General features: G+C 42.7%; 2 protein-coding genes across 2 annotated transcripts in view; one reads left to right on the forward strand and one right to left on the reverse strand.

Annotated features, from left to right (window-relative positions):
• POGLUT1 (protein O-glucosyltransferase 1) overlaps positions 1-14,790 on the reverse strand; it is a 366,888-nt gene that overhangs the window by 22,209 nt on the left and 329,889 nt on the right. The window lies entirely within an intron of this gene.
• LOC309340668 (olfactory receptor 5V1-like) lies at positions 5,012-5,953 on the forward strand (the record flags this gene model as incomplete). Its single annotated transcript, XM_081859549.1, has 1 exon — positions 5,012-5,953. One exon carries the CDS (start codon positions 5,012-5,014, stop codon positions 5,951-5,953), a length of 942 nt encoding a protein of 313 aa, XP_081715675.1.

Consider the following 14,790-nt stretch of genomic DNA (forward strand, 5'->3'; position numbering starts at 1 on the left):
TCAGAGAACCACTAGCAGCTGATGTGCACAGTGCTGAGCTAGTGGACTGTTAAGGCAGCTTCCTAGGTTCCTATGAGGATTGCATCTTGGTGCTGCAATTCAAGCCTACTTTCCCAATCCGTCAAGGGCCATTCATAAGCAGAAACTGAGAAACATTAATGATTCCTCATCCAAATCAGGTTCCTTGCTTGCAAATGAATGCTGTTCACTTGGGTCCCTCTGCAGCACCTCTTCATCCAAGGTCTATAGAATCATATAGAGTGGAAGGGGTCTTGCAAGCCACATAGTCCAACTTCTATGCAGGAAATGCAGAAATGGAGCATTCCCCAACAGATGACTGCCCAGCATCTCCTTGAAAAGTGAAAGAAAGCCCACGACCCCTCTATGTCATTGGTTCCTTTGTCAAACCACCCTATACAATTATATGCACATACTCTATACACCTAATTCCCCATTCAAGAACAAGACCAGGAACACAGCAGGGAAATATGGTTGGCTCTGACAGCAGCGGATATTACCTGTTTGGGGAAGAGGGATGTGTCCCTTTTCCTCCCCTCTTGCAACAGTAATCAGAGTAAAAAGAGTTAACAGTACTAACCATCTATCCCAAAATGAAATCTGTGTGAACAGCCATATACGTGCAACCTGCTGCTGCATGCAAGGATCTTTGAACTCAGGTGATTCACCCACAAGTAGGGATGGTTAAGGAATGGAGCTATTGACCATCCTTGAACTTACTCTTGAATGCCAAGGGGCTCAAGGTTTAGATCACAATCTTGCAATCTAGTTAAACATTTCATTCATGGAAGCTTATTTGACTGATCCTCCTAAGACTACAGGTGAAACACGTTGTTGTTGTTGTTGTTGTTGTTGTTGTTGTTGTTGTTGTTGTTGTTACATTTCATTCATTACCTGCCCTTTACCCTATGGTCCTGGGGTGGATTGCAACAATTTAATCACCACATTAATATTAAAACACAATATTACACAATATTAAAGACAGTTTAAATGAATTCAATCCATGCAACACATCCCACCACAACACTGTTTCTTTCTCCTCGGTGGACATTTTTGCCTTCTCAAATTGGACATCTTCCTGTAGCTCCCAGTTTCCCCTCTCAGTGCTTTAGACATTTCCCTTCCTTTGGTCCACTTTAATTGCACAAGTGGAAAGTTCCACTGCTTGTTTCACTCCCTCCCACAAAATGCTGGCAGTCTGGAAGCACCCTAAATGCATCACATAATTCTATTCGGTTAGGTATGTGGTCTTTTTTGCTTTTGCTTTTTGCTTGCTTTTACAAATACATGAAAAGATGCATAGGTTCTTTTTTTCTGACTACAAGAGTGGCTCACCAACTTAAGCATCCAATCCATTGATTCAGCTCAATAAAGAATCCTACTTGAAATGAATATTGTATACATTGTGCTTGGCTTTGTCTATGTGAGAAATAGCCTTGAGTTAACCATGAGGAACCATGAATCTTTGTCTTGGCTGGTCATGCATATCTCCCAGTGTTGTGAGACAAAAGAACGGTGAAGTATCAGGTGCACACCACCTCTGCACGTACACATCAGGTTTATTTCTTTTTTTACTCTTTTCTGCATGTCTTTGACTTCTGTAAGAATAACCATAAATGCCTCACAAACCATCTCTGACTTCCAGTGACAATAGATCTGCCTTCAGGGGCTAGGCTCCAAAGGTTCTGCATGACACCAAGTTGGGGAAGGCTGGACTAGGTTATGCCTGTGGGGACTTGTTGAGAGATTTGGAGAGCTATGGACAGTCAGTGTAGAATAGTGTTGGACCTGGTACATCATGATAAGGCAAGTACCAGTCTTCTGAAACCAGAAGGGCTCCAACCCAGCTCTGTTCATGCAAACAAACCAGATGTTAATGCGCAACATGTAACGTGTGAATTGGGATGTTCATATGAATGCATGTCAGAATGTGCATCCCACTGCCAGTTCAAGTGTGACTCTGAATGGAAATCCAGTTTATGCCCCCAGGTCCCAGTCCAGCAAACATATAAGTTTGTGTGATCATCTGAGACATTTACATACCAACGTTATGTGCTTACAATGGAAATTAAAGAACCCCCTGCCAAACAATAACAATAAAAACACAATATATAAGATGTACAGTAACACTGTATATAATATGCAATGTTGCTGGAAACTGCTGGAGGGGAGAGGGCTCTCATGTTTGAGTCCTGTTTATGGGTTTCCCATAGGCATCTGGCTACCATCAGAACAGAATACTGGTGTAACAACAGCAACAATTTATTTATACCCCGCCCATCTGGCTGGGTTTCCCCAGCCACTCTGGGCGGCTCCCAACAGAATGTTAAAAATGAGATAAAACATCAAACATTAAAAATTTCCCTAAACAGGGCTTTGGCATGAATGTATGTGGCTCTTTTATTCTTAATAAAAACTATTAGCTCAATAAACAAACAACAAATATAAATTAAAACAATTAAAATATAGATCCTCCTGGATCAGGTTGAAGATGCTTAAACACTCCTTTCGTCTCCATGGGTTTTATGTTTAAAAGATATTTCAATGGATCCAAACAGTTGCTTGGGGAGACTGTCAGCCAAGAGAATTTTGGACTTACTCCCCCCACCCTCCCAACAATTGGCTGCTATCTCTTATTATCAGCTGCTTTTGAAACACCGCTTCATTTCAAACAGAGTTTGCCATAAAGGACAGAGCAGTGGTAGTAGTGAGGCTACTTATTACTGTAAACAGGTCTGAGGTGTCCTTGAGCTCACAGGACTAGCTTAATAGGTTCTGGATTTGGGATTGTTCATCTTACGGACCTGATTTGCTCCTTTGTGAGAAAATGCAGGGTTAACACCCACCCACACAAACTGTAAGAAGCTGCATTAATGTTTTATTTGGGATAAACAAAATAATTTCTCATGAAAATGTCCAAATAGATGTTATGTCTAAAGAATGGCAATAAATATAAGTTTCAGCCATGAAACCTTATCTTTGATTTAGTAGAAATTACGTTTTTATGAGAAAATATGCACCCTGTAGGACACAAGGAAAAACTCAGGAAATAAGATCAACTTCTATGCTGTGTTAAGGGTAAAGAAGGAAAGACAAAGATTTAGCACAACTGTGGTGCATGGAAATTATTTATGAGGTAGAAGATATTTTTAAAAATTAATCTTGCTTCAAGGATGTGGAAGCTAAATAAATTATCTTGCTATATGGGTGACAGGGAAAAAAATAAGTTGGGAAAAGAAGACCATAATTTTGTTGTCTTGCATCTAAAGAGAAAATTGTCCAGCTTATTGCTTGAAAATGAGTACCTCAGGAATTATTTAAAATGGTCTCCTTGAGGAGGCCATATTTTAAAATGGAGGTTTGTGAGGTGCTGCCAGAGCTGGCTCAGGACAATTTGTAGCCTGTCTCAGAGCAGCAAATGGCTTTACCCCTACAGTCAAGTCTCACTGTTGGCCACCCAAGGCCAGCAAAGTTATTTTGGCCCCTGAGTCTGGGTGTCATACAACATCCTTTACCAAGGCCAGTTCTCTGAAGGTGACCTCTACTCTGAGGGCTGTCTGCTCTGTGACTGGTTTCAAGATAATAAGCCATCAGAAGGAAAACTGCAGCTTGGAGCTGACCATCAGCACTGCAGTTGTTTTAGTTATTTAAAAGCATTTTAAAAATCTGGGGTGGAAGTGAGCAGTAGAAAGAACCGAGGCTGAAGAGAACCTCTCATATAAAAGTCTGAAACATTTCATACATTCAATTTTCAAATGAGCATTAGCAAGCAGAAATTTTATTTAAAAAACAAAACAAATAATGAATACTATTGAGAACCACAATGCCATTTAATTAGAAAAGATCAAAATAAGGGAACACAGCTTAAAAATTTAATTTTTTTGTGATGCAAGGAGTAACTAGGTAGTAGAAATTGGCATGATATGCAAGGAAAGGAACTTAAATCTGATTTGTCCTTTACATTCAAGCTTAGCAGGGTTATGTTTTGTTTGCAACTGTGAGAATTGCTCACTCTTCCGTATACACAGGATCAATATATGAACTCATTGGAATTTATTATGGAACACTGGCAAAATGTGATCACCGGTGTTCCAAAACGAGCTGCAGAGATCATGAGTCTGCAGGTCAGAGGGTATGCATGTGTGTGCGTGGAATAACCGCAAAACATAAGAATTTAGGAATGCTGCTTCGTAGTGGGTCAGACCTGGGCCAGAACAGTAGTAGCTCAGTATTGCCTATGCCAAATGTAGCCAAGATGGTGTCTTCCAGTCCTAAAACTCCCATAATCCCTGACCACTGGCAATTCTGGCCCAAGCATCTGGTATGCACCATGTTGGCTAACCTTGGTCCACACTGATGGGCAGCAGCTCTCCAGGATTTCAGAACAGGGTCTCTCCCGGCCCTACCTGGAGATGCTGGGGATTGAACCTGCGACCTTCTGCATGCAAAGCAGATGCTCTGCCAGTCAGCTACAGCTTTTTTTCCATAGAAACACCGTAGAACGCGGTGAAAGAAGTAAACAGGAATTTTTTTAAAAAAATAAATTACATGAATATGAAGGCTACATGAGGGACTAAGAGAATTTTGACAATGGGAAGTGTTAGCTGATAATTGAATAGCAGAGTTTTACTGTAAATTATATTCATACAGGTCCTTATTCTTGATCGCAATTCCTTTAGCTCCTAGCAATCCTCACATTTGCGTTGGCATCATTCGTTTCTTTTCCCTCCTCCATACAGGTAACCAGCTACTAGGGATTGGGTTATACGTTCTTCTGTATAACCTGCTCCTTCTCTTGGTGATTTAATAATTGTGGGGTTAATTCTGTAGCAAAACACTACTTGGGACCCACATGATATGAAGGCACAGATGCCAACCTTTGCTAAATTGCTTACAGCGGATTGACTCCACATTCTGAGCATTCACACACGTCAATCATTCTCCCATCTCAAAAGGCTGCTCCATTTCTTTTCTACAGATGGCCCCTGAGCAAATGGAAAACCAAACCTTTGTAGACGAATTTATTTTCCTGGGCTTTACAAACCACCCCAGCCTCTATGTTCTGTTCTTTTTAGTATTCCTAGTCATCTACACGGTAACTCTAGCGGGAAATGCTCTGATACTTGCCCTGATCAGAACAGATCCGACCCTTCATAGCCCTATGTATTACTTCCTGAGCAACCTGTCGTTCCTAGACATTTGCTATATCTCTGCCACAGTCCCCGTTATGCTGGCTAACTTCTTCCGAGCAAAGAAAACCATAACGTATGCGGGATGCATTGTGCAGCTGTTCTCCCTCATTACCTGTGCAGGGACAGAATGTGTGCTGTTGGCTGTCATGGCGTACGACCGATTCGTGGCTATCTGCAGCCCCTTGCATTATTCCAGCATCATGAGCAAGGGAGCTTGCACCAAGATGGCTGGGTTCTCCTGGATGTGCGGCTTGACAAACTCACTGGTGCACACCCTCCTGACATCGTCCTTAACCATCTGCAAGTCCAACGAGCTCAGCCACTTCTTCTGCGATGTCCCCTTGCTTCTGAAGCTCTCTTGCTCAGACACTTCCGTGAATGAAGCTGTGCTCCACCTGGCCAGTGCGTTGATAGGGCTCAGCCCCTGCCTCTTTATTCTGGTCTCCTACATCCGCATCATCTGTGCCATCCTGAAGATCAATTCCTCTGAGGGCAGAGTGAAGGCTTTCTCCACCTGCGCTTCGCACCTGATGGTGGTCGTGATATTCTATGGCACATCCAACTTCAACTACGACAGGCCAAGTTCAGGGTACTCCCTGGATGTAGATACTTTGGTTTCCTCGCTGTATTGCATTGTAACACCCATGTTGAATCCAATCATTTACTGTCTGAGGAATAAAGAGGTAAAGGCTGGCTTGATGAGAATGGGCAAGAAATATTTCTCTTTCTCAGCTAGGACCTGAGGAGAGCAAAAAGAGAACTCCAGTGCACAATCATATGCACAATGCTTTTAAAAAAGAAATAATAATAATAAAAATGTTTAAGGGTACTCTCATTTTGACTCAAGAAACTCACCATTTTATAATTCGAATTGGGAAAAATAAATACAGTAAATGGACAAAAGTACAAAGAACAAGCATTACCTCATATTACACAGCTGACAGCTCATAGTAACTTCCACATTGGCATGAGGTTGTGTGCACTAACATCTTCCTGATTCCACACATCCACATTCCACACTGCTTCACACATTAAACGCTCACTTCAGGAAACACCAGGAAAGGAAATGAGCCCACCATTGGGGGTAGCAATGGCACTGACGATTCACTGTACTATTCAACAGAACTGATGATTCACCGTGTTATTCAACGGAACTGACGATTCACCGTGCTAGAGAAGAAACTTTTTAAAAATAATTTAGTTTATTCTCCCATTAGATTCACAAAATGTTTAGGGGTATGCGTACCCCTGCGTACCCCCCCCCAAAAAAGCACTGCATATGCATGTCCACTCAGAAGCAATTTCCACGGAGTTCAGTTAGAGTCACTCCCAGGTAGGTGAGCCTGAGATGACTTTAACTAACTACAACCATTGTATCTGAGCTGTTAGTTAGCCAAGCATTTGTGTGAGAGCTATTTATACGAAGGAAACACATTCAGATTCAGATTACTAGAACTTTTGCATAGGTATAATCTGAGTTGTGGAAGCTCTGCTGAACATATACAAAATCTATATTAATCCAACATTATTAGTTCCTAGCAAAATATAAACATTTAATGAATGAAAGGATTATTGCTAACAAGTTTACTCTTCTAGAAACAGGTTAGCAGCTGTTTTGCCATTAGCAAACAGAGGAAGGTACCTTATTCTATACTAGCTCCATATGGTCTATACTGGCTGGCAACATTTCTCAAGGGTTTCAAACACTAATATTTTCTCAGGGATGATGACTTGAAGATGACAGGGATTGAACCCAAGTCCTTTTGCATCAAAGCAGGTGCTCTACCAATTATTTCCAGTTAACATTTTAGGTATGGCCTTGGTAGGTCTCTTGATTAACATTTTGCTCTAGGTTTGGAAACTGGTTAGAGGGGCAACATTTTCCTCACACTCACCTTTTTTTGAATCCCACACATATACAAAAATCCCTCCCTGCAAGCAGAGAATTAGCACAGCAGGGAGCATCCCACCTATTGCACTCATTTTCTGTTTGTGGGGAAATGTTTTTTTTAATGTGGAAGCATATTCAAAACTGTGGTGAGGGGAAACCCTCACCATTTTCTGCCTGTAACCCACAATATTGTCTCAAGGCTCCTCCTCCTCAATCTGATGTATTTAGTATAGTGGCTAAGCAACTGAGCTAAAAATCAGGAACTCCTTGGTTCAGGTCTCAGCTCTTCTAGGCTCTCTTCTCTGTCCTTAAGCTTACCTCCCCATCTGTATTCTGGGGGAGGTAATGCAGGCTGACCTTGCAAGGTTGTTGAAAGGATTGCAAGCTGACATAAGTGAAGTGCTTTGAGCATGTCTCATTGTCATGTGCAGACAAGCTATTACTTGAGATTTACTGGTTATGGGAAGGCCTTAGCAGAGGACCTGCCTTGAATGCAGAAGGTCCCAGTTCAGTCCCTAGTATCTCCAAGCAGGACTGGGGAAAGATCCTGCCAGAAATCCTGGAGAGCCACTTCCAGTCTGTGCAGACACTTATTAGCTAGATGGACCAGTAGCCAGCTAAATCTGCTTATGTTATGCTTACCAATGGCATATTTCCCCTTCATGTCCATGTATCTCAGGCCGTGCTTAATCCCCTCTGTGGCCAGAAAATAAGGGCATTTCCTCAAAACACTCAGTTCAGATCTTTTAGGGCACCTCGTTGTTCAAAGCAGCAACGTATTTCTCTCCATCTCAGCCTCCTTCCTGCACATTTTGCCTCCTGGGCATTTTGAACACCAAATTCCCATCTATCTTAGGAGAGGCTGAACCTCTGCAACTGGATGAATGGAAGTGGTTGAGTGTACTCCGCTGGGCTCCACCTGTGTCAAGTATAGAGAGGGAGCGGAATGCCACTGTGAGTTGATTCCTAAATACCAGTGGTTCAATTATAAGTGCAGTGCTTGAGTGCCACCTAGGAGGGTCAATTACAGACTTCCCTTGCAATATCCTTGGAGGCTTTACCTGAGTTAAGGGCCAGATTGTCTTGTATATTATGGTTTTATTCTGCCAGAGTAACATTAAAAGGCCTTGACGTTAGTGTAAAAGTAAGAGGTTTTCTATCTCTCGAGCTGCAGCTGCTTGAGAACTGGAAAACGTATTACTGCAGTAGTAGAACATCATCCTTAAGAGGGAACGAAAGCCCTAAATGCTAAACAGGAATAATTGCAGCAGAAGTAGCTAATGGTGTAGAGTTTGGAGACACACAGACACAATGTATTGTTCATGATTTGGGAAAATTTGTTGCCTTTTCTTACTGTCTCGGTAGCGTCTGCAGCGAAAGCAATCACCTGAACACTGCTACAATGAATCTAAAAAATTTGATGATCTTGGTGAAAACCAAACTTCTTCCTTCCTTCCTTTTTTGTTGTGGGAGCTGGCATTTTTATTTAAGGGGAGTTTACAATTTTCCATTTCATTATAGCTCTTTTCACTTACTAAGGTCACCTTTCTTTTACCTTGTAATCCACCCTTATCTGTAACTTGTCTGTAAATTATCTGTAACTTGTAATCCACCCTTATCCTTGGATTGGTAAAAACAAAACCGACTCCAGAAACTATTTAAAATGTGAAAAATTAAACCTTCCAAAATGTTCTGCTAAATAGTTCTTACTGCTCCCCAGTTGCTGTATGAAATGGAGAATTTTGTATGGCAGCATCTGTAAAGCAGTGCAAAAGGTGGTGGTGGGAAACGGCAGCACTGGAGGATGTGACTTTTTACACCCCAGTCCTTCCCCAACTCCTTCTACATCCTGAATTCTCCTACAAAATACTCCCTCTCCTCCAAACACAATGAACCACATGCACAATCCCTTAGATTGCAAACCTGCAGGGCCTGTTGTATTTTTGCAAGTGCTTACCAATTTCAGGAGCTCTTCCCTGCTCTCTTTCACATATATTAGGTGGGTGTGGGTGTGTAAGTAACTAACTACTGAAGGGGTTACTGGTCTTTACACTGCAATCCTGTGCAGCTGCTGCTTGCCTGCTCTTTTTGCTTTCACATTTGCTTTTTATTTATAAGACACTTTGAGCAACTCAAAGTGAAGGAGGAAAGCAGAGTATAAATTTATTAGCAGCAGCAGCAGCAGCAGCAGCAACAACAGTATCTCCTACTTGGAAATAAGCCCCAGTTAATTAAATTGGGCTTACTCCCAAGTGAGGATAGGATCAGCTTCAGCAGTTCAAGAAAGGAGAGCAGAGCGTGAGGCTGTGCAAAGGAGGGTTCTTCTCTTCTCATGACCAACAGAAGACCTTGGCCAGGATGCTTTGTTTTTATCTATTCCAATACCTATGAGACATAGGCTGGACTGAGAGATGACAGCCTTTTGGTACACACTCTACCCCTAAACTTACCCATCAACAGAGGCTGAAAAAGTGCTTGTCTATGCTTATTCAAAAAAGAAAGAAAAGCAGAGACATCACCTTGTCAACAAAGGTCCGTATAGTTAAAGCTATGGTTTTCCCAGTAGTGATGTACGGAAGTGAGAGCTGGACCATAAAGAAGGCTGATCGCCGAAGAATTGATGCTTTTGAATTATGGTGCTGGAGGAGACTCTTGAGAGTCCCATGGACTGCAAGAAGATCAAACCTCTCCATTCTTAAGGAAATCAGCCCTGAGTGCTCACTGGAAGGACAGATAGTGAAGCTGAGGCTCCAATACTTTGGCCACCTCATGAGAAGAGAAGACTCCCTGGAAAAGACCCTGATGTTGGGAAAGATGGAGGGCACAAGGAGAAGGGGACGACAGAGGACGAGATGGTTGGATAGTGTTCGCGAAGCTAACAGCATGAGTTTGACCAAACTGCAGGCGGCAGTGGAAGACAGGAGTGCCTGGCGTGCTCTGGTCCATGGGGTCACGAAGAGTCGGACACAATTAACGACTAAACAACAACAACAACAACAACAAAGGGATGTATGGGAGGAGGAGAGGGGGAAAGCCCCATTGCACTAGCAGTCAAAAAGTCCTTGCTCCTGCCCTTGCTAACAAATGCCACCATAATGAAATGATGCGAAGCACTGAGAAAGTGTTGAGCTGGGGCCTGAAGTTGGCCAGCCTTCAGCACTGGTGCTACTGGTGTTCTGGGCCTTTATCCAGTCAGAGTAGGATTCATCACTGAAGGGAGATCTCTAGGCCTCAATGCCTTCAGCTGAACCTCACAGACTGAGGTGGTCCACTGACCAATGGAGAGGCACTAGGTCTTATGAAGCCTTTTCTTCTAGGCTAGTCCTGCACATAAGAAGAGGCCCGTCAGGTCCAACATCCTGTTCTCACAGTGGCCATCCAGATGTCTGTGGGATGTCTGTGGATTTGGGGAGGTGTAGGGAAAGACTGAGGGCACAAGGAGAAGGGGACGACAGAGGACGAGATGGTTGGACAGTGTTCTTGAAGCTACCAGCATGAGTCTGACCAAACTGCAGGAGGCAGTGGAAGACAGGAGTGCCTGGCGTGCTCTGGTCCATGGGGTCACGAAGAGTCGGACACGACTAAATGACTGAACAACAACAACATGCTTATCCTCATCAGAGCCTGTGCGATAGTTCCGCTCCTGAATCACAGATCCTTCTTCCTCACCCCTTGCTCCAACCCTCATAATAACCTTGTGAATAAATGGACCCAATCTCTATTTCATACAACTAGAAATCAGGCAAAGAGAATATATTGGCCAAGGTCAATACCAGAGGTGAGATGACAACCCAGCAATTCTGAATATTAAACCCTTGAGATTTCAGTTTTCTTCCTGTATGCTAACCTATGGAAATATACAGTTGCACTGGTGGTTTCCCTTCCTAATAAAAGGTTTTTTTTCCTTTAAAATGGATGAAGACCACCACAATGAAATAAATCACATCATTTGTTTAGATATTCTTCTGCTTCCCACAAGAGGGCAGCAAAGCCTGGTAGTGAGAAAACAGGTGTGTTTTTGTATGTGTATGTGTGTGTGAAAGAATTGTGAGTTACACAGCTAAATCAAAATCTACATTTTGTTGTTGTTGTAAGCATTATGAGCGCAGGAGGCTGAGATTATCATGTTTGCATTTTGATCCCTTCATGGTCTCTAAATACCTTCTCTCTCTCTCTCTCTCTCTCTCTCTCTCTCTCTCTCTCTCTCTCTCTCTCTCTCTCTAACACACACACACACACACACACACACACCCCTGTGAGGTGGGTTCCTTTTCAATTTAGCTTTTTGTCTTCATTCTTTTGCATTCCGTTTTCTCCCTTCTCGCCTGTCAGTTCCCCCCCTTGCTTTTTGGCACATGCAAGCATGTACCCGCATATATTTTTCTGTCTCTTTCTCAGCCACACAGCTCCCCCTCTCTCTGAATCACCCTTTTGAAAGGGAACAGAATAATTGCACATACGCTGAGACACTACCTCGCTTGCGTTGTTTGGAGCACCGCCATGTGCTCCAAAAATATCATAGCAATGGCTGGATTGCGGCGTTTTCTGCTGATTCATACTTGGGTCATCAAGCCAAATGCAGTCGAACCACCACAATTATCCAGGACTCCTAATTATCTTTCCGCCTAGCCAAAAATTTAAATTCATGCCAGACATTTGTTTAGTAACTGGGACCTGTGCTAAGTTTTAAAGGGTCTTAAAGCATTGGGTTGGATTTAGACTTAGCCATGCTTAGAGTAGACTCACTTAAATCAATGGGACCCTAAATTAATTAGGAACTGGCCAGAATTTTAAATCCCTTGTGCTGGGACTACAGGTTAGACCTAAAGCTACAGAAACACATGTGAAGAGTCCTTTTGCTGCCAAACACCTCAGCTTTGACTATGGTTTATTAGCTATGGTTAACATTAACCATGGCTTAGTGTTATGTGTGAGCCAGGCCATTATCTGCTTACAAGGTTCGCTATAGGTAAGACTACCTAGCCACTTGAAGAAAGAAAGTGGCTTCTTGATTCCTTTGCCTACGGAAACGAGAGTAAATATGCTATTTAAGCCCCTTCTTCAGGGCCCTGATCCTATGGTGAAGGGATCACACCACATCAAAATTAACCATACCCATGTTCAATGAATAGCTGGTGTTGGTTATAGAAGTCAAATGTTACAAACCTTTAAGAAATTAAGCACTGAAAATAGCCCAATACCACCATATAAATTCTTCATCCACTTATATACAGGATGAAGTGAGTGATTTGAAGTGGCTAAAATATCTCAACCTGCTTAACCATTTGACTTGGGTACAATCTGACCAGAAAATAGATGTTTCCGGAACCAATTAAATGTGCCGGTTTTGAACTAAAAAGCCTTAAACTGCTCAGGACCACAATACCAAGAACAGCCTCTCTCCACATGAACCAGACCTGACCCTGCAAGCATCATCTGAGACTCTTATTCATGTGCCTCCTCTATGAAAGGTCTGGAGAGTGGCAACGTGAGTTTAGGCCTTTTCTGTGGTGACTCCCCCTTTGTGGAATGCTCTCCCCCAAAAGGCTCACCTGGCGCCTTTGTTGCCTATATATTTAGGTGCCAGGCAAAAACATTCCTCTTCTCCAAGGTCTTTGGCGAATTAAGCAACCTATGGACTTTAAAATGTGGAGGGAGGGTGTTGTTATAGTATGTATTTTTGTGGTTTTATATTGTAAACCAGCCTGTGATCTTCAGATGAAGAGTAGTGTAGAAATTTTAATAATAATAATAATAATAATAATAATAATAATAATAGGAAAGAGCACCAATGCTCTCCTAACTCTTCTTTCCATAAGAATGGAAAATGTGAAGTGTTAAGCCCTCACCGATGCAAGCAGTGAAAGCCCTGCTAACATCCCTCCCCCAGGATGGACAGAGTGCTTTGGGTGCTGGTGCTGAGCTAGATGGATCTTCTGGGGTGCGGGTGGCGCTGTGGTCTAAACCACTGAGCCTCTTGGGGTTGCCAATCAGAAGGTCTGTGGTTCAAATCTCTGCCAAGGGGTGAGCTCACGTTGCTCTGTCCCAGCTCCTGCTAACCTAGCAGTTTGAAAGCATGCCAGTGCAAGTAGATAAATAGGTACTGCTACGTCGGGAAGGTAAACAGTGTTTCCGTGCACTCTGGCTTCTGTCACGGTGTCCTGTTGTGCCAGAAGTGGTTTAGTCCTGCTGGCCACATGACCCAGAAAACTGACAAACGCCGGCTCTATTGGCCTGAAGTGAGATGAGTTCCGCAACCCCATAGTTGCCTTTGACTGGACTTAACTGTCCAGGGGTCCTTTACCTTTTTAACTTCTGGTCTGATCTAACGGGACTCAGCTTCTGGTTTTATGCTCTTATTTATTGGAGACCACTTTTCAACAGAATTATGCTAATAATAATAATAATAATAATAATAAAAGTCTTTACCCTGTAAACGGGCATCCCATGGTCTCTCTACTTCTGGGGTCCAGAAGTAGATGGAACAGCTGTTCTCCAAATTTACAGCAGCAAGACTTTTGTTCTTTCACCCTCTTACATTTCCTAGGACTGTTGAGTCTATGGTGATGAGCAGCTTTTCCTGTATGTTGAGTTGCTGGGGCTGGATATTTGTGAGCTGTTCAGTGGGTGACAGTTACATAATGTGTACATGATTTCTATTCACTCTGTTGTGACATTCTCCTGTTAAACTTCAGTTCAGTGAAAAACCTTTGTTTCTCTTGTTCGCTTTATTTTGCCTTCTTCATATTTTATTCTAGAACACGGGTAGATCCACCCCAAACACAGATGTGTGAGCACACACAGAGATTCTTTTTCACATGGTCTGCTATTTAGATTTCATCATTTCTTTCCTTTCAGAAAAATCTTCTCCTACTCAAAAATTCCTTTCTTTTCCTTATCTTTTTTTATCTCACCCATTTTCTTCTTCAAAGGAGTTCTCTGCTCATTCATATCTCCCATCCACTGGGTGAATTCAGGCAACCATTTATTACCTGGTAACCTTCAAGAGGTTAACCTTCAAGCACCTGGCAAGCTAGCAGTTCGAAAGCACCCCTGGGTGCAAGTAGATAAATAGGGACCGCTTACCAGCGGGAAGGTAAACGGCGTTCCGTGTGCTGCGCTGGCTCGCCAGATGCAGCTTGTCACGCTGGCCACGTGACCCGGAAGTGTCTGCGGACAGCGCTGGCTCCCGGCCTATAGAGTGAGATGAGCGCACAACCCTAGAGTCTGTCAAGATTGGCCCATACGGGCAGGGATACCTTTACCTTTACCTTTTAACCTTCAAGAGTGTGTTATATAAATGTAACTACTTGGTAGATGGTCAGCTGTTATGTTGAATTAACAACAACAACAACAGAATGATTGGGAGAGTCTACCATCCTTTGCTTCTTCAGGTTTCTGATCAGGTATAAAAATGTGCCACAAATATTTTCCGGTCACTGGGCAAGATTATATAGAGGCGGTGGGGTTTGAAATTGTTGTGACCCACCCTGGGACTTGTAGGTGAATAATGGGTAATAAATTTACTGAAAACAGAAGCAACAGTCTTCTTCAACACCCATCATCCCTGACTATTGGTTAAGCTGGTTGAGGAATATGCAAGTTGTAGTCCAACAAAATCTGGAGGCAAAAGGCTTAAAAATACCAAGTTTAGAACATAAGAGGTGAACCAGGAAGATCTAGGTTCAA

This window comes from Podarcis erhardii, assembly GCF_964252035.2.
Source record: "Podarcis erhardii genome assembly, chromosome: 4".
In the NCBI taxonomy this organism is placed as follows: domain Eukaryota; kingdom Metazoa; phylum Chordata; class Lepidosauria; order Squamata; family Lacertidae; genus Podarcis; species Podarcis erhardii.